The sequence below is a fragment of the Macrotis lagotis genome, chromosome 3, assembly GCF_037893015.1.
Source record: "Macrotis lagotis isolate mMagLag1 chromosome 3, bilby.v1.9.chrom.fasta, whole genome shotgun sequence".
Lineage (NCBI taxonomy): Eukaryota > Metazoa > Chordata > Mammalia > Peramelemorphia > Peramelidae > Macrotis > Macrotis lagotis.
This window is the reverse complement of record NC_133660.1, coordinates 216,874,702-216,900,568: the sequence shown is the minus strand read 5'-3', so window position 1 is coordinate 216,900,568 and position 25,867 is coordinate 216,874,702. Positions and strand designations below refer to the sequence as shown.

The window sequence follows — 25,867 nt, the reverse complement described above, 5'->3', positions numbered from 1 at the left end:
TGAGGGCAGGGCCAAAGAAGAATTTCACAGAAATTTTGAGCACAGATAACAGCATAGAAATCAGCATACAGTTTCTCCAAGAGACTACTCTGAAGGGTGCAACACTCTTTTGGGAGGAAAAAAAATTCTAGTTTCAGTAGGAAAAGAAAATTAGCCTCATTACATTACTCATTATAGTTCTGGTCCACTTTTTGGAAAATGATGATAAACTGATTAGATCGCTGACATGTGAGAGGAAAAAATAGATGGGCTATCATTCTCCAAAAAAGGTCCTGAAAAAAATCAGGAAATACTGTACAGGAAGTACAACTTCAGTAAGATACTTAATGAAATAATGGAACAAAATTTCTGGAAAAATTCTCAAGGATTATAGAAAAGTGAGCAATCAGCTATATGTGGTTAAGGGTACTGCATCATTATAAACAGGATTTATTTAGATCAGGGAAGGAGCCTTTGAACATAGAATGTTTGAGCTAGAATGATACATAGGATCTGGGGCTGAAAATTTTTTAAATTTTATTTAATTAAGACAATGGGTTAAGTGACTTGCTTGCTCAAGGTCACACACCTAGGCAATTACCAAGGGTCTGAGATGGATTTGAACTCAGGTCCTCCTGACTGCAGGGCTGGTGCTCTATCTACCACTGTGCCACCTAGCTGCCCTTGGAGCTGGAATTAAAAGCAAGTACAAAAGTCTACTGGATGTCAATCACTGGGTAAGGGGCCCTAAGACTCTACTTTAGAGATCAGTCAGTTCAGTAAATTATTAACCATGTTTTGGTCGTAGACACTTTTAGCAGTCTGGTGAAGCCTATGGATCACTTTTCAGATTAATATTTTTAAATACATAAATTAAATACATGGGTTACAAAGGAAAACAAGTATATTGAAATATAGTTTAACTAAATTTTAAAAATAGACCTCAGGTTAAAAACCCCTAATTCTAATCCAACCCCTTCATTTTATAGATGATTAAACTGAGTTCCAGAGAGCAGAAAAGACTTGTCTAAGGTCATCAGATATTTAGTAAGAAGCAGAAGTGATTTTAGACTCCAAATTGTCTGTTTCCAAATTTTGTACCTTTGCTTTCTCAACTGCAGCCAATCTGTGTGATAGTGACCCAGGATTTTTTTAATACAGTTTTTAGACTTTACTTCACTTTGATCTTTTATCTTTTTATCTCCAGTACCTATATGAAACAAGTGTTGAATCACTTAAGTTTAATCACATGTGCACTGTATCCAGTTCTGACTACCATATTTTAGAAGAAGCTAAAGTGTGTTCAAAGAAAAGAAACCAATAAGATAGGGGATAAGAGCAATGTCCATTATATGAGGAACAGTAGAACTAATCATGTTTGTCCTAGAGAAGAATCAGATCCATATTCTCTTGTTGACACTTAATAGGTTCATTATTAAATGTAGGTTTGTTCAACTTTCATCATCCCTCAGATGGGAGTAATAATGCTTAAGCTACCATATAGGTTTGGCATGAGTATACAACCTTTAGTGAACCTCAAAATGCTACAGAAATGTGAATTGGTTTTTTTTTTGTTTTTTTAGTTTTTTTGCAAGGCAATAGGGTTAAGTGGCTTGCCCAAGGCCACACAGCTAGGTAATTATTAAGTGTCTGGGCCAGATTTGAACTCAGGTGCTCCTGACTCCAGGGCCAGTGCTCTATCCACTGCGCCACCTAGCCACCCCAGAAATGTGAATTGTTAAGATGAACTGGAGGACATTGCACATTTTATAAAACTCTTTCCATCTATTTTTCCCCCACTCATACAAGGCAACAAGCAACATATGATTGATTAGGCAGAAAAAGACTTAGAGAAGAATGTTCTAATTAGCTGAAAAACAAAAGTGATGATAACCCCCCAGGTAGTCCTGAACCAGGAATGAATTCTCTTATAAAAGGAACGTTTTCCTTCCCACCCAATTACAACAAAGTGGATGGCCACTGAATATAGAAGGACTAAACAAATTGTGATCTGTTATATAAATGCTTATACAAAGAGAGAGTTCTTTTGGAATCTGGGATACCTAGCCTAGATTTTAAAACTTAACAAAATAGAAGTGGGCCATGTCTGGTTACCCATCTAGAGAGAATGGAATTTTCTGGTATATACATATACATATATATATATATATATATATATATATATATATATATATATCTTAAAATTAATATTTAAAAGTATTACTTCTGTCTCCCTGAATGTTGCTGCACAGGGAGTTACCCTTGGTCTGCCCATTGCTTTGCTTTATTTTTTTTAAACCGATCAGATTTTATAACCTCAGTTTGCTGTCTCCAAAGATAAGGAGATAACTATTCTTGATGAGATTGCTCTTTAGTTCTCTAGTAATCAAACAGTGGAAGAAACTCCAGAGAACATAGAAATCAGCATCTAAATTACTATTATTTTTAAATAAAGTATAATGAACTTTATATAAACATAAGCAAAAGCAAGAATATCATTTAGTTGTCAAGAATAATTATTTAGAGCAAAAATGTGACATGAAAAACAATGCTATTACATAGTTTTATTTGACTTTGGGAAAAATTTCTGGGAGGATTTCTGTGGGTTTCCATCAGATTCCTTTATCCATGAATATTGTCATTGGCGATACTGGCTGGTAGTTTCTTAATTTTCAACAGGAATGACCTTCTTATTTGAAATATATACTTGTTGACTCAGATTGGTCTCATCAGTACAAAGATTATCTCTTTCTGCTTGATTGTATCATTGATTGTTGCTTCCTTTCAGATCATAAAATTATGGAACACCATAACCAAACATAACTTTAGGGATTTTCTAGTTCAAACCCTCATCTATCAGAAGACAAAATCAAGTCTGAGAAAACAAAAAGGCATAAGATAATGACAAAGCTGCAAGAGACTCAAAAACATCAGATCTGGAAAAGACCTATGGTACAAAATGTTAGAATCATGGAAATTCTCTAGGCCATGCCACTTGTTTTAGAGATGCAGAAACTGATGCATAGAAAATAGGAATCCTTTCAGGATGGTTCCATTTCTCATAAAATGGAAATGTATTCTAAGGAAAAAAAATTCAGGTTTTTAAGCATGTCCTTGCTCATAATTTCTGTACCTTAATAAATTCAGCAATTAATATGGTGATATAAACAAAACACAGTTTTAAGTTTCTTGAAGAGGCATAGACCAATATGGCTACTCATGCATTAGGGAAAATTAGTGCAAATGGTCTATTGTATTTAATCAGACATCTGAGGTCACAGGATCCAAGAGCTGAATGGGGAAAACTGAAACAACCTGTTGTTGTTTCAGCAACAAATTCAGCAACAAATCTGTTGACTGATTGCTCAACAGTTAGTAAGCAGCAGAAAAAAATTCAAACACAGGTCCTGTGACTCCAAATCCAGTATTCTTTCAACTCCATTATCCCTACCTATATCACTGATTTATTATGGCAGAGAAGAAACATCCTATAAATTTTAGAGCATTATATGTAATGTAAATTGTTAAAAATCAAAGGGTCAGACCAGTTGGTCTCTGTTGTCCCTTTCAACTCTAGATCCCAACTTTCAGGATTACTCTGGGAGGACTAGGATATAAAGTTGATTATATATATATATGTATATATATATATGTATTACATAAACCTAGTGTTATTATAATGATGTCCATTTATGTAATATTTTGCTATTAAAGACTTTCACAAACATTATTCCATGTAGTCAACACAATCCCCTGGGAAGAGCATGGTGAGAAGAGCCATTTGGGTCCTGAATACCTGGATTTCCTGCAGGTATTGCCTCTTTCTTGTGATATGACTCTAGAGTTTCATCTGTAAATTTCATCTTCAGTACTAGAATCTGGAATTTCCTTGAGGTGGATACTCCACTGATGCAGATCACCATTTCTTTCTGACTTGGTAGATGGTATTTGATATTGCTTTGATCAGACAATTCATCAGCCTGTGGTCAAGGTTGGCCTAAACTTTTTTGAAGTTAGCTAGGTTGGTTCAGTGTCCTCAAGCATACAACAAGTCCTTCCGTGGACCCTCTCTCTGGGTAGACTTTGCAGGAGTACCTTTTGAGGACTAACCCCTACGCCATGGTAAGCATGATAGAAAGACTCTGGTTCTTGTCTGTAAGTTAGTAAAAGTTGTATTTGCTATCTTACAGGTTTACTATAAGGAAAGTACTTTGTAAACAATATACATATATATATATACTTATATACATAGATATATGTGTATATTATATATGCATGTAGAGGAAGGTCTATATTTACAAACATACATCATATACATGTGCATGCACACACATACATAATATATTTCCCACTGCATCAGGGTCATCTCTAATCATCATGATCCATATCTGGTCACCAAATCCAGGTGACTCCAGAGGAGAAAGTAAGGCTGGTGACTTAGCACAGCCCTGTCTCACTTAAATCAAATTCACTTGCATGTCATGGCATCACCTCCATGATTTCATGCTCTTCTTCGAGAATGAAGGACAAACATTGTTTTGAAGATATTATTTTACAGATGAAGGACTTGAAAACCAGAAACATGCTCTGACTCACAGAGACAAATAGTAAATAGCAGGGATAGGTTTCAGTCTCATGCCTTGGGTCCAAGTCTAGTGATCTTTCTGTTATCTACTTTGGGCATCTGGGGATAGAACCTTAAGTACATTTGGAATGTTTGGGATTTTGCCACAGGAACAAGAATTTAAAGAAGCAAAATATTTAAATAAAAGACTCTTTGGAATCTAGAACTAGATTCAATTCAGCATTTTTTAAGCATCTATAGTAGATGAAGGGACTGTAAAACAAAAATGAAACTGGTCTCCCCCTTCAAGGACCTTATACTTTACTGGGGAGGAAGGGGAGAGGAAACAACATGAATATAAGCTATGTGGTGAAGAGTAGATTTGGAGTCAGTAAAACCTGAGTTCAAATCCTGTTTCAGACTCTTACTAACTGTAACCCTTAGCAAATCATTATACCTGCCAGCTTCAGATTCCCCTTCTGAAAACTGGGAATAAAAATAGTACCTACTCACCTGATTGCTGTGAGGATAAAATGGGATAGTCTAGCTAAAGTGCATTGTGAACCATAAAATGTTCCCTAAATGCTAGGTATTTTTATTATCCTTAAATGCAAAGTAATTTCAAGAAGATAATGCTAACAACTTGGATTCAGTAAAGCTTTCCTGAATGAGGTGACACCTGAGCTAGTAATTAATCCCCCTCCTCCTCAACTGAACTTGCCTTAATTCTTGCATTATTTTCACATCATACATTTTGAACTTGATCTGAGGGCACTTTTCCCTTCTTTTTACTGCTGGCCCCAAGTGTCAACATTGTTCTAGTTATTGCTCTATCTGGGGAAATAGGGGTGTTAAATAGGGTATAAAGGAGAAGTCATTTTGGGTGGGGTATGCAGCCACACAGAGGAGAACCTTTGCCTCTTGACTAGTTTTGCCCAGGGTACATTTTGTTATTTTGCATTCACTTTTTAAACAAAGAAACACATTTTCTCCAGTTGCTGCTACCACTCACTCTGGTAGAGCTGCTTTGGAAGCCAAAGACTTTTCGGCATCAGTATTGAACACCTCATTTCAACCCGTTTCCATCTGTTCAATCACTGTTTTAACCATGGAGGAGGAGAGCCAATATAGTTGATGCTGAGCTGTCGTACAACAAATCACGTCAGTGTTTATCCTCCCCTTCCTCCTTCACCAATATTGCTAAGCTACAGTGCCACTCTGAATAATCAAGCATCCCTTTCAACCTAGTCTCGTTTGCAGAAAGCCTATTTCTCCTCTGGCGGGCTTTCAAATGGCAAAGCTGACAAAAGTGAATTCTGCTTCCTGCTCAGATAAACAGGAACATGGCCTATTTCCAGTCTTCATGGAAATTAGTTGCTCATGGTCACACACACCCCATTTAGAATAGGCCCTACTCATCATTGAACAGAATATGATCCATCCAGGATTTAAAATATACGACTGTTCTTTTCACATGTCTTCATTTTTCTTACAGGTCAGCAGCCCCAGGAAATGGTCATGAGTGGCATATTACAATTTAAGTGTAGAGAGAAATACAGTTGAATAAATGAGCTGTCTATCTGAACCCTTGTTTCTTTTTCTTGAAAACAGTGATTGACTTATGATATTTAAGAGAACTTCCAGCTTTAACATTATGCATATTTAAAAATCCCCTATTCCAACCATCTTACATTTTAAGATCCATACAAATGCTAGTATTTGTCTTCAGAACTCATTGTCATTGCTGACTCATATCACAACTGTGACACTAAGGTCCTTTATTTTATTTTATTTTATTTTTTTAGGTTTTTGCAAGGCAGATGGGGTTAAGTGGCTTGCCCAAGGCCACACAGCTAGGTAATTATTAAATGTTTGAAACCAGATTTGAACCCAGGTACTCCTGACTCCAGGGCCTGTGCTTTATCCGCTGTGCCACCTAGCCACCCCAGGTCCATTATTTTAAAGTCTTTTCTGTTCCCTGATCCTAAACTTAACAAAATGTCAATAATGTAACCATGAAAATTGTTGCAATTTCTATTTTAAATCACAAGATGGCAGCAAGATTTTAACTCACTTATGTATTATGTAAATTAATTTTTATCTGATTGAAAAGAGGAAGATCTTAAAAGTGTTTTTTGCCAAAGCAAAGTGCAAATTCAATAGCATGCCTATTGATGAAATCATGAGGCATACTTTAAAATTACTGTAACATTAAATTTGAACAAACATATTTGTTTGAAGTTTCATTTACAAGTACTGTCAAACTGAATTTCAGCATTTAGAATTGCCTTTATAATATGTCCCCAGTCATAGAGGGAGGAAAACTTATAACTCTTTAAATGATTTCTGACAATTAAGTAAAGAATATTTTTAAAATCTATACACTCAAGACAAAATTCATGATTTAACTCAAAATATGAATATAAAAACAAAATCATACTCGACATCTACAATGATTGGAACCATTCCATGAACCTGTTCCTATTCAGTGTTAAGCCATAAGTCAGGATCATGTTTTTTCTAGGATATCATGTATCATTTTCATCATTTGAAAGTGTGGATTTTACATTCAAGCTTTGTGAATTTTCTGTTGCCTTCTTTTTCTTTCATCCCATTTTTCAAGGAATCTGTGATCTCATCAATGTGGATACTCACATAGTGATGCAGACTACATTCTATTCCCTTGGTCTGGTCAATGTTTGACAATAAATCCTTCCATAGAGATCTACCCAATGTGCTGGAGACCTTTTCTGATTTCTCTTAAAATTCTGAAAGTATGAAGATTGGGGGAAATCATGAGGTATATTGGATGGGACATATGGACTGCTTTCTCTACCTTTCATTCCCTCTTAAATGCTTTAAGCTTTTTAGGATGCTTCTTTTGGGAAGTTCTTGGTTAGAATTGAATTGTAGTTCACTCACAACCACTCACATTTCAGTGAGTTATGAGTAACTTTCATTCTTCAGTGATCATGGTATCCACAACTTGTAGCTTATCTAGCATCATTGGAAGCAGTTTCCCAAAAGTCACCTAGCAAATTCTCCTTCTCTTATTCATTCCTGGACCCAGTTCATTGTCCATCCTTCTTTGATGTCTATCCAAGACAGATCAGCTCTGTGGGTTATCTGTCCAACTAACTACATAGATTATAGTAGTCAATAGGTTAATTGCCTTCAGTGTCACAGATTATGTAATTAGATGATAGATATCATGGTTTCCACAAATATCCCTGAAGGACAAATACTTTATTAATGAAGTCCTGGCCAATGATATTTGATACAGATATTCAAATGGGCTTCCTCTAGGTAATGAAAATCATGGTGATAAATCCAGTTTTTGTGGTACATGAAAATTTTGTAAAGAATTTTTCTCATAGTAACTATATTCAGTATATCATATAAGTATTATTTAAGCCACTTTTCAGATAGCAATAGCAATAATAATTAGCATATAAAGCTTTAAAATTTTTTTCTAATTTCTTTTGCACTTTTAAGGTTTTCAAAGTTTTATCTCATTTTATGACCCCACTATAACCCTGTGAGGCAAGTTCTATTATTATTCCCATTTTGCATATAAGGAAACTGAGGCAGATAGAGACTTTCCAAGGTTCAGACATCAATTAAATCTCTGAGACAGGATTTGAGCTCAGCTCTTGATTCTCAAATCCGCTATCCAATGAGATACCCAGCCAGCTGCCTCTAATTTCAAATGAAGAAATTAAAGTATAGAGACCTTACTAGCTCTTCTAGGGTTGAGCAATTAGGAACTGTTAGAGCAGGACCTTGCACTCAGGAGGCCTTCCAAATTTAAAACTAGTCTGTATTAGGTTTCACTTATAGAAAAATAGATTGTATATTATGTACTGTAATTGTTGCTGTTATGTTTATCTGGACTCCTATAGGCATATAAACCATTAGCTTTCTCTGGATTTATCTAACCATTTTCTTATATGACAGATGCGGAGTGTGTTCCTGGCCTGATTCAGAGTCAATAGAAATGTCAGACCTTGGGTTCCACTGGCATAGCATTCAAGAACTGAGGTCACTTTATGCTCCAAAGAGCTATCAGAATAGTACATTTGTAGAATATTATTATTGCTGATAATAATAATAGTTTAGTCATTACAAGTTTTCAAAATAAAAACATCTTCCTTGCTCTTGTTTTTGTTACATGTTTCTTTTTATTTGGGGAAGGTAATGAGGTTAAGTGACTTGTCCAAGGTCACACAGTTAAGTAAGAGGCTGGATTTGAACTGAGATTCCCCCTGTCTCCAGGGTCAGTACTCTAATCAGTGCACCACTTAGCTGCCCCTGTTTTGTGTTGAATCAGTATTTTCCTTGTTTAGTGTCTTCCTCTGTAAGTGAAACTAGCATCCTTAAAACCTGTTCTTTCTTTTAACAGTTTCTCAACAACAGGCTGTCCACAGCCATCTGGAGAAGCCAAGCACTGCAATTCTGTGTAACACCTGTGGGAATGTGTGCAAAGGAGAAGTTTTGCGTGTCCAGAACAAATATTTTCATATAAAGTGCTTTGTTTGCAAAGGTAAGCTTTCTATCAATCAGCGTATTAGGCACTTAGTATTTTCTAGTTACTCTACCAAGCACTTTTCCACATCTACCCTTTATTCTTTGTACCAACTCTGTTTCCAACAAGAAGTGTCTGGTCATAGATTTTTGGAGCTGGAAGAGAACTTTGTTGAACCCTTTCATTTTACAGATGAAGAAACAGAAAACCTGAGATGAGAAGTAACTCATCCAGGGTCACCCACTGGGATCCATTAACATGAGTTTTAAAAACAGCTCTCATGATTCCTAGTCTACTGTTCTTCCTCCTGCCCTAGTGAATGACTCAGTGTCCCTACCATGATAATTGCCATCATATTCCTTTGCCTTTTGGTTATAGAGGAGATTCCTCTTGAGGGACAAGTTGGGAAAGATAACCTTTTTACCCATTCAACTCCAAGAGAGGAGAGGAGTGGGTCAGGCAACAAACTTAGGATCCAAAAAGCTCTTGGTAAACTAGAACAATGGGTTAAATCTTTAAAAAGAAATTTAACAGGCATAAATTTTAAGTCTTATACCTGAAATTTTTTTAAACCAATTTTTTAAGTTTATTATAAATGAAATATAACCAGAGAATGATTCATGTAAATATATGCACATCTTAGTGGACTACAAACTCTGTAAGTCAAAAATGTGACGAGGGAGCCAGACATCAAAAAACAATCATTGGATACCAGAAGCATAGTGTCCTAAGTAAAAGCAAAAGCTATGCCACTAGATTCTGTCTCATAAAAAATGAAAATATGTCCAGAGAAGGGATGTCAGGAGAGGGAATGAGTGGAAATACGATAGGAGACCAGGTGAATGCTCTAAGACTGTTTAGAAAAGAGAAGACATAGGGGACAGAATAGTAACTACATTCAAGTATTTGAAGATCTCTCAAGGATAAGTGACTTCAGACTTGCTTTTCTTGACTCTCAGTGGCATCAGTAAAAAATAACAGAAATAACAATTTTAGAACTTCCCCAAAAGTGACATGGATTACCTATGACTATATTCAATTCTCTTTAACTGGAGATTTTCCAATGGAACTGAGATGGATATTTATTACAAATCATATAACTCATAGGAATGAGAGGTAGTTAAATAACATACCCCAGTTATGCAGGGAAGTAAATGAAGCAGATTTTCTCACCCCAAATACATGAAGCTACTTCTTCACTATTCCATGCTGTTCTATTTTTATAGAAATTAAGAATATTTGAGATACAGTTTGGGCTAGATCACTTTTTAATTACCTTGAAAATTTCAAATTTTATTACTCTTTTAGCCAAAATAGATTATCTACCTGTAACCTTCATGCATTTTTTTTAAGTTCTGCCCTTAAATTATGAAGAGAAAATTCAATTGGCCTTTAATCTCTACCTCTGCAATGACAGTTTCTTGGATCCAAATATACTAAAATCACAGGAGGAAATAGATGAAGTTAAAGTACCATGGGTGAAACCAAGAACTGGTACAGATATTCTAGAAGGCTATTTAGAATGATATCCCATTAAGTCACTAGACTGTACATACTTTGTTTAACCAGGGAAAAAACTTTCCTTTAAAAAGTGATGAATGTACCTCCCATGGATATGGACTCAAACCTCCCCACAGGTCAAGTCCAGCCTCTCACGGTGACATCCTATGCTTTTCTCATTGGAACCATTTGTCTGGAGGCAGGAAACCTTCTAGCTCTAACATTCTATGTCTATGATTCTACAAATAAAAAGAACAAAGACATACTTGTAGGAAATAGCATAAAGTCCCTGTCCTTGGGTTTTATAAAAGTGATAATAATAGAGACTGCCTATTCTTCAAATTGTTAGAAAGTTTTTTTCTGATATCAAACCCAAATTGGCCTTTTTAGCTACCAATTCTTCCTGGTTCTTCCAGGTACTACTGGGACCAAAAGGAAAAAATCTAATCCCTTTTCCCCATGGTAGGTCTTCAGGTTTTGAACAGAGCTTTCTTGTCTTCCTCTTCAAATATCCCACCTCCTTTTTTCCCCAGACTAAATAGCTCCAATTCCTTCAGCTGATTCTTCTATTCCCTGGCCTCTGGAGCCTTACCAGTCTTTGGATACTCTCTAACTAATCAATGTCCTTCTTAAACTATGACAGCAGCAACAATATCAAAATTCTGCATGTGATCTAATGGGGATAGAGTATGCATTATTTCCTAGAGGCAGTTAAGTCTTACAAGTGGATAAAATCCTGGGCCTTCAGTTCAAATTTGACCTTAAACACTTGTTAGCTGTATGATCCTGGCCAAGCCACTTAACCTCTTTACCTCAGTTTCCTCAACTATAAATGGGCATAATTTTACATATGTAACACTTTACAGAATATATTACAAAATATAATACTCATCTCCCAGGATTATTCTGAAGATTAAATAATATTTGTAAAGTGCTAGCACTGGCATATGATAACTGCTATGTAGATGCTTATTCCTGTCCATCACTTCTCATTTCCTGGAAGCCATGCCTCTTTTATTGAAATTTAAAATTGCATTAGGTTTTTTATTTTTTTCTGACACTTCATAGTTTCGGCTCAAAGTGAGCTGATAGTTCACTGCAACCTCAAGATCTTTTTTCAAAATAATTGTGTCTAACCCTATATTCCTCATTTTTTACTTGAATTTTTTCTAAACAGAAGATTTAATATTCATTTGTATTGAATTTCATCTTTTTATATTCAACCTGTTGCTCTGACTTTGTCAAGATCCTTTTGGATTTCCACCTCTGCCAACCACTGTTGAGCTATCCTTCCTAGCTTTGTGTTTTCTGCCAGAAGAATAATTTAGAAAATGACTAAAATAATAATGAATGAATTCTGATCAATATAGTATCCACATGACTTTCAGAGATCTGATGTTTAAGCATGCTGCCCAACTCTTGGACTAGAGAGGCAGAATAAGTTTTATTCATATTATATATATATATATATATATATATATATTATATATATATTATATGGAGAGAGAGAGAGAGAGAGAGAGAGAGAGAGAGAGAGAGAGAGAGAGAGAGAGAGAGAGGTACATTTCTACTTGAGGCAAGTTAATTAAATGACTTCTGAGATTCTGACCACACATATGTGTGACTGCAATTTAATTCATTGTTATATATTAAATTTTATCCTCTTGTGCTCTGTGGCAACTTGGAGCTGAGTTAAATAATTTATTTCTCATTAACAAACTTGTAAACTCTCAATAATTGACTCAGGTTCCCACACAAATATTAATTATTTAGAGAATTAAAGATACTTCCTTTCTCATAGGAATTATATGTAGCTTATTAAAAGGTAGAATCAGTAATAAACAAAGACAGTCATTTGTAACATTTGTCAAGACTAATGTTTCAATCTGTTACCTCAAACCTATAATGTATTAGTACATAATTCCTTTTACTTTTTTGAAAACACAGCCTTGAGTCATTCAATTCACTCCAGATAATGATTAAAGGAATTCTTAATATTTATCTTTAGAATTAATCCTTTTTTATTTTTTGTCATTTCTTCAGCATAGAAATTTTTCTTTCAACTTCTTTTAAGAACTTCATAGAATTCTCTTTATAAATTTCTCTTTTTAAGATTTCTTCATAAAAATAATATTTTAAGATAGTCCTCCTTAGGAAAAAGTCCATCCTTATCTTCTTTGTATCATTATATAGATTCTTTATAGGTCCTCCTGGATTAAAGTTAAAACACACTTTCTCCTGATGTGCCCATTAAGTATTTACTCAACTACTCCTAAATTACAATGTTCAACTTATTTTTAAAAATTACCAACTCTTTTTCTTGCAACAAAGAGACAGTAATAGTGTCCTTGGTATTCACCAGATAGACATTTCAAACAAGAGTGTGTATCTATATGTATAACTTTTTATTATAGATAAAAAAGTCAGACTATAGTATTTATGATAATGGGCTAATCTCTGTTGATTGTGGTTGATTGTGAATGAAAGTGATGTACTCCTGTCCACCTGTTTGGAGGCTGTTTGTGACCCCTGGACTCCTGCTAGATGACAAAATGCTTTTTACACTATTCATATGTCATTCCCCTGGATGACACATAGCAATTTTCTATCCAGTTATTTATATCCCAACAGATGGACATGTTCTCATATACAAACCACTCCCTGTTACCAAGTTACATGGAGAGCTCATAATTTTTTTTTCTTCCTGGCAAACACTTTGTTCCCCATCTTCCGCCTCCCCTCTGTTTTCTCTACAGATTCCAAAATAGTTAACTGGGAAAACTTCCATTTGTATCTGAATCTAAAATCCTCAGTTTTCTGATTTCTACTGAGTTTAGCCTGAAATTTCAAATCGAAGGATTCTATTTCTACAAAGTGAGCTCTGGATCTGAAAGTGGAAGAACTAAATTTGAGGCCCCCTTACTCATGCCTTTGCAACTCACTTCTGGTGACTTGTGGGCAAATCATCTAACCTATCCTAATCTTGTTCTGATCTGCAAAGAAAGAGGATGTTATCCAGTTGTTATAGTTATGTCTAACTCTTTGTGACCCCATTTGGGGTTTTGTTGGTAAAGGTACTAGAGGGGTTTGCCATTCCCTTCTGCTCATTTTATAGATGAGGAAACTCTAGCAAACAGGGTTAAATGACTTGTCCAGGGTCACACAACTAAGTAAGTGTCTGATACCAGATTTGAACTCAAGTCTTCCTGACTCTAGGCTCTGCTGTCTATACACTACATTTAACACAAGAGGATAGGAAGAGGGGATCATAAAGATCCCTTACAACTATAAATTCTAAGAGCCTATCAGTCAATTAACCAACAAGCATTCATTATCTATCTATAGTGTACCAGGGACTATGTTAGGCTAGAGCTACAATTACAAAAATATGAGTCTTGTATTCTCCATGGACACATATTAGTGAATATAAAATAAATGTGTGTAAAGTAAATACAAATTAATTTGGGGGAGGACACTGGCACTTGGGGAATCAGGAAAGAGACTTGCATTTGGTCTGAACTTTGAAGGAAATAAGAAAAAGTGTCTTAGAGGCAGGAGATTAGAGGAAGGGGAGCGTTCCAGACATGAGAAACTGTGTGTTGTTCAAAGGGATAAGGAGAAAGGATAGAGGGCTATGTGTGATAAGCTGCAAAATGGATAATAAAGCTATAAGTAAGTCTGTGGTTAGATCATGGGTTTTAAAAATAAACCTAGTTTAGAGAGAGGCATGGACAAAGAGATTAAAGCTCTATGCAGTAATAGCATCACCAAAACCCAGGCTTTCTTTATCATTGCCCAATTGTCCAAGGGGGTTTAAAACCATCCACAGACCTATTTCTTGGTATAGCCAAGGAAAAGATCAGGGAGGCTAATAATATCATTTTATATATTTGTTTTCCAGTTCATGCTGAGAAATGTCAAACTCCGAGTGGGTAAATGAGATATAATGCAGAGTACTTGGAATCTCCTTTTACAGGCTAAGATTGTACTTCAAAAGTATATAGAATTAGCATAAATACAAGACTTTTTAACTCTTCACTTTCTTTTCATATTTGTAGAGCACCTTAGGGTTTGCACCTTACAGCATCTTCTCCCTATAAGAACTGTGAAAGACAGTTACTGCAAATAATATCGGCCTTGTTTGACAGATGAGGAATTGAAACTCAGGGAAGCAATATGCCTTAGCTGGGTCCCTGGATTCCAGTGTTCTTTCCAGAGCACTATCCTGAGCTTTGGAGTAGATAGAACTTAAATAATCCTGGGTAGATAGGTGGCTTAGTGGATAGAGTGCTGGGCCTAGAATCAGGAAGACTCATCTTCCTGAGTTCAAGTCTACCCTCATTAATTACTAGCTGTATGACCCTGGGCAAGTCACTTAACCTTGCCTGCCTCAGTTTTCTCATCTGTAAAATGATATAGAGAAGGAAATGGCAAACACTCCAGTACTTCTGCCAAGAAAACCCCAAGTGGGGTCATGAAGAGTTATACATGACTAAACAACAAAAACAAATAATCCTCTTAGACTCAGAATATTGGAACGTGAAGACACCTTCAAGATCATGTAGGCCAAGCTTTTCACTCTACAGATTGGGGCAGAAGCCTAGAGAGGGTTAGTACCTTGCCCATATTGACATAATCTTTGAACCATGCCTTTGAATCTTTGATTTTTCAGTTTGGAATTCAGGGCTCAGTCCACTTCATTGTGATAGCTCTTAACCATTTTGTGAAATAGGATCATACCCTCTTTTCAAGCTGGAAAAGATCTTAGAAATTATGGCGTCTAACCCCCTTATTTAAACATCAAAAACTTGAGGTGAAGAAGATAGGGATTTCCCATGGCCATATACTAATTTGGGAAAGAATTGGAACCAGACAGTTTTGTGATTCTTGGTTCATTACTAATAACCCAGACTTGTGTTTTTTTCTTCCAGATCAGGGAAGTTAGGAATGTTTAAGTCATAGACCATGAAAAGTATCCTTTTCCTTTCCCAGAAAGCTAAAATCATGAATTGAGATGATTCCATCTTGAGTGATTCTGTTGGGAAAAAAAAAGATGGGGGGAGATGAGAGAAGAAAGGAAGAAAGGATATTTGTTTGTTTCTTTGTTTTTAGTTTTTGCAAGGCAATGGGGTTAAGTGGCTTGCCCAAGGCCACACAGCTAGGTAATTATTAAGTGTCTGAGGCTGGATTTGAACTTAGGTACTCCTGACTCCAGGGCGGGTGCTCTATCCACTGCAACACCTAGCTGCTCCAGTTTTTTTGTTTGTTTGTTTGGTTATTTTTAGTTTTAAGAAAGGATATTTGTAAGGGATCACACTAGTATCATTTGGCCTTTGTGTAAGTGGGGAGGAGAGGTCATTTAATGATACATTGGAATTGTTTTGCATCACCAAAACTGTCATCATAATAGTAAATATTAGCAATCATGCATATTTCTATAGTATTCCCAAGTATACAAAACACTTATGAGATTTCTTTGAAGTAGATAGTGCAGATATGGTAGCCTTGGAATCACAGTAACAATTAGAGTATTTCAGATTTGGAGAGGATTTCAAATGCTGTGGATCCACCATTGCTATCACCACCACCACCACTATCACCATCCCTACCACCATCATTATCATTACCACCATCCCTATCATCACCACCACTAACACCAGTGAAACAAACAAGATAACCTAACTGCAGCCACAAGACATTCCAAGAAAGAGATAGGAGGAAGCATATCCCAAGCAAGTCAAACTAATACCATGCCTTTCTCCTCAGATCTTGCTGGTAGAGAGCCTAGAACCTAGTCCAAGAACTTTGAAATTTCAGTCCTCCCTATTGCCACCAAACCTGATTCCAACCATATTCTCACAGTCATCCTCTAGAAGAACACCTATTGTGAAAAAGGGACCCTCCATCCTTCTTACCACCAAAATCAGCCATGAACCAATCATCACCCATTGACCCACACCCTACAGCTATTGTCCAGGAGAGCAACACTTGTGGAGATATGTCCTGTTGTCTGCCTCTGTGGGTACTATAGCCCCATCTCCTGAGTTACTCCCCTACTCAGTTACTAAAGAACTGAAAAAAGCATGTTCTTGTAATTGATATCCTTGGCACCAACAAATAGTCCAAGAGAAACAGATATGACTTTTATCAATGGATATAGTAATAAAGAAGTTACATTGCCATTGGTTTTGCCACAGAACCCTAAAGCCCTTGAAACCCTTCCATCTGACTAATTTGCTGCCAAAATGTCCTCTATGTCTTATCTCTCCCTAGTAGCACATAATCTTGAAAATAGGGAATTCCTTTCTTTTCCACTTGTATTGCACATAGTAAATATGTCTTCAATATTTTTTCAATCATTTTATAACATCCAATCCAATGTAGACATGTTCAAAATGGGGTTGGGGGCAGTACAGTGGAAAGAACAGGGTCTGGTGTTAGAGGACCTGGGATCCAGTTCTGCTTCTGCTGTTTATAACTTGTGTGACCTTAGAAAAGTCACCTAACCTCCATCCTGTTAAATAAAAGGATTAGAAGAGATAACCTTTGAGTTGTTTCAAGTTCTAGATTCCTGATGCTGAGAATCCCCTTTATTCTTTTTAAAGTCTTTACTGGAAGATCCTCCAGTGAGGAATAAATCTTGTAGAATTAATGCATTTCCCTTGGGGCACCTCTGTCTGTTTCCTTACATTGAGTTTTCACAATTTCCATGCATTTCCTAGTTTTCTTTTTGGGGTCAAACAGAGTAAAGCTATTTCCCCAATTCTATAAGAATGTTCCCTAGACTGCTCAAAACTTCTCTCTAGATTTTTCTGCTACAGGCTGGACACCTGGAGTTCCTCTTCATGAAGAATGATCTTGAGGACCTTCTTAATTGCCTTTGGAAAGTTCTCCAACTTGTCCCAACCCTTCAGGACATGGGTTTAAATTCCAGATCTTGTAATATCAATCTATCTGACAGGCAAACCATTACCTTTCCTTGGGCTTCAGTTTCCTAATCTACAAAATGAGGAGATTGGACTAGTTTGCTTCCTAAATCTCTTCCAATTCTATATTAGTTATGAACTGTCCAGGGTCTAGTCACACAACTAGTGAACATCAGAGACCATTCAGTCCATGATCTAATGTGGTCCATTGTTTGCTTTCTCCACTACACAATTCATTTTCTTATAGTTCTCATGGTAAATCTAGGATATATAACAGTTCTGAATTTACAAGGAAACCTTCTTTAATAAAGTAGGCATTTGCCTCCATCATAATTATATTTTTAAAATACTTTGATAAAAATAAATTTATTTGATTTTATCTCATCAAATATAAAGTTAAATTTACTTGGTCTTATGTCAAATATAAAATTAAATTTACTTTATAGCATATCAAATATAAAAGTACATTTGTTTTATTTAATATATCAAATATAAAAATGTATTTGTTTTTATAATCAAATATAAAAAGATACATAATTTTCCATCAAGTTAATTGATATCACTTTTCAGAAAGGGAGCAAACAGAGGTATGCTCATATATAATAGAGAAATATAAATTCTCTGGTTATAAAAATCATAATTTAAAAAAAAGAAACTTATTGTGAAAATATTAGCTACTCTATATTAACAAATTAAAGAAGAAATTGCTTTGTGCCTGTTAGAGCATAAGGGTAAAAAACAAGAGAATTGTAAAATGAAATTGACTATAACACACATCTTTTTCAAAAACATAAATTTAATGAATATTCCTCTTTCAGGACAGATAAATTAATCATCAGCTTAAGTTTACTTCAGTGCACCAAACTTAAACAAACAAGTAATGCACATAGGTCAGATTTACTATTTTGCTGGTCAAGTATTTTTGGAAGACCTGAATGCCTGCCACTTTTTACATTTGTGATCATATTTCACACCCACACCACATTCCTGCTTCCTTCCTTCTTCCCGAAATCCAAGTCTAATTTGCTTCTCTTGTCACATAAAAAACTATTTCCTGGGGTGTGACCTTTCTCTGACTTAACTCAAGACTAATGTTCTTCATTCCATTTTTCTTTCATACCCACAGATGGGATGGTTCAGGCCAAATCCCTTTAAATTTTATTTGGGTGAGGGGAAGGTAAGATATCATCTTAGATCATAGAACATTAGAAATGTAAAGGACTTTGGAAAATTGAATGTCAGAGCTGGAAGGGGCCTTAGAACCATTTAGTCTGACTCCCTCTTTTTATTGATGTAGAATTTGAGGCAAGGAGGAGTAGGGGAAGGAAAGAAGAATTTGCATAGTGCCTATTACACACACACACACACACACACACACACACACACACACACACACACATTACTTGGCCTTCAGTATTCAATTAATGACCATGGCTCCCTGGTTGAGAGACATCTCAGTTTTGTGTGACTTGCCCAGGGTAACTTAACTAGTTAATGAGGCTATATTTGACTTTAGGAAGATGAGTCTTCCTGACTCTAGTCTCAGCACTATATACACAGGGCCACCTGGCTGCCCTGATAAAGATTAAATAGTACTTAATGGTAGGTGTGAAGGAAATGATTGTATGATCATCAGTAAGCTGCAAGAGGCTCTCTCATAGTTCTATTGAAATGGGTCTTCCAGAGTATTCACATTATTTCCAATTCTTTGCTACCATAAAAATACTTCATTGGCAATTTTGCCAGTTCCTTCATTTTATGGATGAGGAAGCTGAAGTATAGAGAGGTGGCATAACAGCCATGGTCTAAGTAGAAAGAGTCCTGGGTCTGAAGGTAGAAACTCTGGGTCTGAATCTCACCTTTGCCTCTGACTGTGAGACCTCAAGCATGTCTCATAGGGCAATACTGACTGCCACATGGTAAGCTCTAAGTAATATTGCCTGGATTGATATGTAAAATAGGGACAATAATTACATTGTCTACTTCATAGGCTTGTGGTAGTAAAGATCAAATGAAATGATGTATGTAAAGTATTGTGCATAATTTAATATGCTTTCTAACCCTAAACTAGTCTTGTTGCTTAGAGTTATTTGGATAACAAACAGCAGAGCTTCAGTTTGGACCAGACTTCAGGCATACATAGCCAGGTTTCTTTATATGACATTGTGGCTGTAGTAGATGCAAAGATAAATAAGACAGCCCCGCTCTCAAGGAATTCTTACCCTATGAGGGGAAATAACTCATAAAACAATAATTATAATACAAAATTGATCATATTTGTTTTAATAAATTATTACTGAATGAATGACCACATGTCTACAAAGCTCTGGGAAAACAAATACACTAAAAAATTAGACAATCTCTGCCCTCAAGGGGCTTGCATTTTATTGGAAGCAAATATATCCTAAGTGATACAGATATAAGATCCAAGGAAGCATGGATCTCTAAAAATTTTGTGGGGATGTTGAGTTGGAGGATGATAAGACAGGCAATAGTTTAAGACAACCAAGATGGACCACTGAGGAAAGATATAAACCACAAGTGCTGGGGAGTTCAGAGTAGAAATCTGTAGGAATCACTTACTAGATATTAAAGGCATTTCTATTTGCCTTTAACTCTTCTTTATTACATTTGTGGTAGTAAGAAAAGTGGCAAGTACTAACTCATCTGCTTTGATTGATGGCCAAGAGGAAATGCTGTAGGAAACCTTCCAACCACAGAATCCTACAAATCAAATTCCTATAATGGAAGAATTGGAATCAACCTAAGCTATAAATAATAAAAACACCTGAGAAGCAGAGCAAAAGAAAGGGTCAGCATGTTATATGATTCACCCTGTCCAAGAGGGAGAGACAGGCATGTATTGTGTAACTTTGGGGTATTTAATCTTCATTATTCAACTGCAGTCTAGAAGTCAAGACATAGTTCTTCAAAATTCAATGAATTCATGTTTTAATTGAAATAGATGCTACCTCCTATAAGGCAGATCATTATAAATTCCCATTTCTCATCTGGGGTGATTTTTCACTGTTTTTCCAAAAATATTTCCCAAAGAATGGGACTGGGTATTAGCTTCCTGTCTCAAGTAATTATTCTTGTAGCATGGTGTAGCAGATGGAGGCCCAACCTTAGATTCTACAAGTCATGATTTCAAACCAGCTTCTTGTACTGGTTAACTCTATCAGCTTCAGTTTCTTCGTTTTACAAATGATTGTTGTATTTATGTGATGTGTATATACGCACACATATGCCCTTACATCCAAATATACATGTATGCACATATTAACATATGTATCTATAGCACATTTATATGTTTGTGTGTGCATCTGACCAGGGATATGTGTGTACAGACATGTGAGCGGATGTGCTCTTGTGCATGTGTACCTGTGTGTATTGCTCACACATGCATATCTTACAGATGCCAGGATTTCCTCCATTTTCCAAGGCATATAGGTCCCATAAGACACACAGCATCTGTGTTTGTTCACCATATTGACCATTGTCTCATCACCTGATTGTCTACAGCTCTCTGGTTCAGCGTCCAGTGCTAATGAGGATAAAACCATCCTGCAGTCTTGAGTTTTGTTCTTTGTCAGAATATACTTTTGACCTTGGCCTGCCCTTGGTCACAAAGGGGAATTAAGCAATGGCTCAGCCCAAATCCCAGGGGAAAAACCAACTTAAAAGGAATGTCCTGCTGATGTCGGATCATTACAGTTCTTTCCATCCCAGTGTGAAGCTGCATTTCTACTGGCCCAGATGAGTCTTGTCTGCCCCATAAGGGTGGGACAGGCTTTAAGCAGATAACCCCTTATAGTCCTTGAACAAACAAGGATTTTCCCAGCTCCATAGTCATGTTCCTGCTCATCCTGTTTTGGCTTCTTGACCCTAAGTAGATCAGATCTTGTTCTTACACACTCAGCCCAATGATGGACAGGGCTGGGTATGCTCTTTCTTGTCAAGAATTCATTTATTCTTGTAACAAATATGCAGTCAAGCAAAACAAATTCCCTTCATTGGTCATGTCCTCAAAAAATATATGTCTCATTTTGTATCTTGAATTCATCACTTCACTCCAAGAAGTGGGTAGCATAGATTATTACCAGGCCTCTGGAATCAAGGTTGTCATTGAGTTCTTAAGTCTTTTCAAAATTGTCTTTACAGTCTTGTCATTGTAGAATTAATTCTCTTAGCATATCAGCATGTGTAGAGATTTTCTTAAGAATAAATGTAGAAATAAATTCAGATGCTCATATTTCCTTGCCTGTTGCAAGAAGCTCTCCCTACACTTTGACAAATGGTCATCTGGATTTCACTTAAGCTGAGTTTATTGTACTGAAGTTTTGGAGCTTATTGGTAAAAAAACCTGAGACAAACAGGGTTAGTGACTTACCCAGGGTCACACAGCTAGTAAGTGTCTGAAGCCAGATTTGAACTCAGAAAGATGAGACTATTTGACTCCAAGTCCAGAAATCTCTCCACACTATGACACCTGGTTGCCTACACTTCCACAAATAGAAAGAATAAGATAATCCCTGATCTCAAGAAGCTTATGTTCTATAAGGGGCAACAATATGTTCATATGTATGTATATATATGTTCATATATGTGTATTTATATATATATAAGTATATGTATATATGTAAGTGTGTATTTGTGGATAGGTATGTTTGTTTTGTCCTTCACTTTTGAAGAAGACTACTTATACATACACCACACACATACATACACACACACACTCACATATATACATATTGTCTCCACTTATAGAACATAAGCCTCTTGAGACTTCATATTATCTCTTTCTTTGTATTTCTCTTCCTGGTATCTAATCCCTTGCTAGATACACAGTAAGCATTTAATAAATGCTTGTTGATTGATCATTTTAATAGTTTTCTAATTGGTTTCCTTGACTCTTTTCTTCTAATCCAACCTCCCCCAAAAGCACCAATGTAAATTTCCTAAAATAGTGACCATGTGACCTCCCCATTAGTCAAACTCCAACAACTTATTACCTCTAGTATAAAATATGATGTCTTTATATACTAACACTGAAAGTCCTTTACAACATGACCCCTTCCTATTGTTCCAGTATTCTAACACATTCCTCCCCTCCATGCATTCTGTAGACATTCTTACTGTAGTTTACATGTAACCCTCATTGCTAGTCTTGGTTCCTCTGTACTGTCTATCTTCTAGACAGACTATTTCACCTCCACCTTTCCCTGATCATGAAACATATTAAATACTTAATAAATGCTTACTGGTTGATTACTATTCCATTAAATTCAAATATTACAGTTTATTGTGGTATTCACCCTCAATGGGCACCCATTTTGCTTCTAATTCTAGTGCCTTAAAAAGTGATTCTGTGAATATTTTTAATTCACTGACAATTAGCAAATCTCTTTGTCCTATGTTCCTTCTCTTATAAACATATCCAAATCAATATGAATATCATAAGATTGCCCCATGCTATCCCCTTTTCTATTCTGACATCCTTAAATACTTTAGTGGAAATGCTAGTAACATCACAGCCACCACTCTTGTTTATAACCAAACCCGACAAGGTTCAGTTCTTTTGATTATTAAATCCTGAACTTAATCATCAACAAATATGAAGATTTCAGTCTGTGAAGAACCAAAAAAGATAACTGTATATGAACCTTGAGCTGCAGCTACATATAGCATTTTATTTTTCTAGTCTAGTCTGTTAAATTTAACATGATCATGACAAAGCCATCCTATATTTCCCCTTTGAACTTTTTTCTTATGTGTATTTTTAAAATGCTCATTAATGTTATTTTCTTTCTTTTTCAAAGCTATACCACTACTTGCTGTCTCCAAGAAAATAGTTTTTTCTTGTTACTAATGCTACTGTTGCTACTGCTACTGCTACTATTACTACTACTACTACTACTACTACTACTACTAATAATAATAATAATAATAATAATAATAATAATAATAATAACAGCTAATATTTGTATAGTATTTCCTCTGTTCCAAGCACTGTGCAGTACTTTACAATGATCTCATTTAATCCTCACAACAATCCTGGGAAGTAAATGCTGTTATTATTCCCTTTTGATAGATGAGGAAACTAAAGCAAATAGAGGTTAAGTGACTTGTCTAGGATCACATAGCTAGAAGTGGCTGAAGCTGGATTTGAACTTAGTCCTTCCAGTGTGTAGACCTGATGCTGTAACCATTTCATCATCTAACTGAGTGTAATGAAGCAAAATAATAAAATACATTGACCATATTTGATACCATCATCTATGGCCAAGAAGTATTTGACATACTTTATCATTAGTCTTCTTGAATCATAAGTTACTTGGTCACTGTGTTAATCGTTAATGGTTAATATATAACTATTCAAAGGAATTTTCCTTTACATTATCATAATCATAATATATATTTATCTCCTTATTCTTCTCATTTCACTCTGCATCAATTCATGCAAATTTTCAACTTTCTTTGAATTTATGATAGTAATAATTTCTTCTGGTAAGTAACATTAATCTCTTTCATTCATAGTACAATTTGTTCAGGTATTCCACAAGAGATGAGAACCTCCTTTGTTCCCAGTTCTTTGTTACCAGAAAAGTGTTGCTAGAAATATTTTTGCACATGAGTTGTTTCCCTCCGACTTTTATATCTTTGGGAAATGCTTGACGTAGTAGCTCCTCTGGTTCAGTGGGTATACACAGTCAAGATACAGGGCTAAAACTTTTTGTGTCAGTTCATTCCCTATGAGCAAAGTTTCTTTTTTCAACCAAAACATTCTGTAGTTTGCCAGGTCATTCTGTGACCATACAGTTCTCTCTTCCTGGATTTATGCTGGTATGTTACCCCCACTAATTCCTTCTTGCTCACTCCTATATCTTCTCTCCTATGGATTTTCCTGCCCTCTTTTAGCTCTGTTATCCTTCTGTCTCCAACAGTCCTTCATAGATCAGTTACAGGTTGTTCTATGATTGAGCATATGTCAGTTCTGTCTTTCTCTGGACCCTTTCTTCCCTTTATCTCTCAACAATAATAATTATAGTTTTCTTTAATGTCATCCTTTTCCTAAACTCCTTTTTCTCCTCCTGCCCCATTGCAAATCTCCTAATCGGTCCTAGTCCTAGGTAACCAAGAATCAGTTCTAGAGGGTTGCCATAAGCAAGGTATGCAAAGATTGGAGAAGGAATGGGATGGTAGTGTCCATGTATTCCTTAGAGCAGGGGTTATTAACCTGAGGTCTCTAAACCAGTTCTTAAAACTATTTTGATACCTATTTCAAAATAATTGATTTACTTGTAATCTTGTTTTATATGCTTAATCTTTTAAAAACTTTATTCAGAAGAGTCTATGACACATAATGAAAGTTAAGGTCCCTGCCTTAAGGCATCAGATTTTGTATCTTTGATCCTGAACTGGGATATTCCCTCACATCAAGCCTCAAGCAGTTTAACTTATTGGTTCCCATAACTTTATTTAATTGTTTTTTCTAATAACAACTGATAATAAGAGGCAAAACATCATATTACCACCCTCTCACTTCATTCCTAGCCCTGAAGAACCCCAGCTCTCCTGATGCTGACTTGCCAAAAGTCCTTATTCCAAAGCATCCAAGAAATTTATCACAAGGTGACAGAGACCCCCAAATATCCAGATCCTGTGAAGTATAACTTCTTTTAGATACCCATAGGGGCTATGGCTACCAGTTAAGAAAGTATGATTGCCAAATTGTCTAGTAACTGAACCTAGGCTAGGAGATTGACTCCTGAAGACTTCCCCACCAGATTCTTGTAGGTGCTCTGGCAGGCATCTGGACCACATAAGTTCCCCCTCCAGAAGAGGTCCAAATAGCTCTAAAAACTTTTTTCCATCATGAGCTGACATTTCTCAGAAGCCCTCTTGAGTGTCAACAGGCCAACTATTACAATTGAGGGTCATCAAGCTTAATTAGTTGGTGACAGCAGTGGATCCTTGGTTTCAGGTCTGTTGCTTGATCACTTCTTTGACTATTGTAGCCTGAGAATTCTTTTACATCCAAAAGGATGCATCTTAAATGGTAGAATTTCAAGTGTTGTAAACAGGCAATGGGAGAGACATTTTAGAGCAGGTAGAGCTTAAGAAATATTATATAGGCATCCATCTGCATGCCCTGCCTATTTCAGCATTACTCAAAGTGGATTAAAGTGAGGAGAAAAATGAGAAAATATTTGTAAAATACCATGTAAACCTTAAAACAGCACATAAATACTAGTTATTATTGTTATTACTATCATTATCATTATTATATAGAGCCCTCAACTTGAAGACAGGAAATCTAGGGTTGATTTCTTCTATTTCCTAGCAATGCAGTCATGACCAGGTTACCCC

General features: G+C 36.0%; 1 protein-coding gene across 3 annotated transcripts in view; it reads left to right on the top strand.

Annotated features, from left to right (window-relative positions):
- Positions 1-25,867, top strand: part of ABLIM2 (actin binding LIM protein family member 2) — a 235,014-nt gene that overhangs the window by 24,113 nt on the left and 185,034 nt on the right. For all 3 annotated transcript variants that reach the window (XM_074229842.1, XM_074229840.1, XM_074229841.1), the window contains exon 2: positions 8,946-9,086. In XM_074229842.1, coding sequence (XP_074085943.1) covers positions 8,946-9,086 — 141 coding nt within the window. The remainder of the gene's footprint in view (positions 1-8,945; positions 9,087-25,867) is intronic.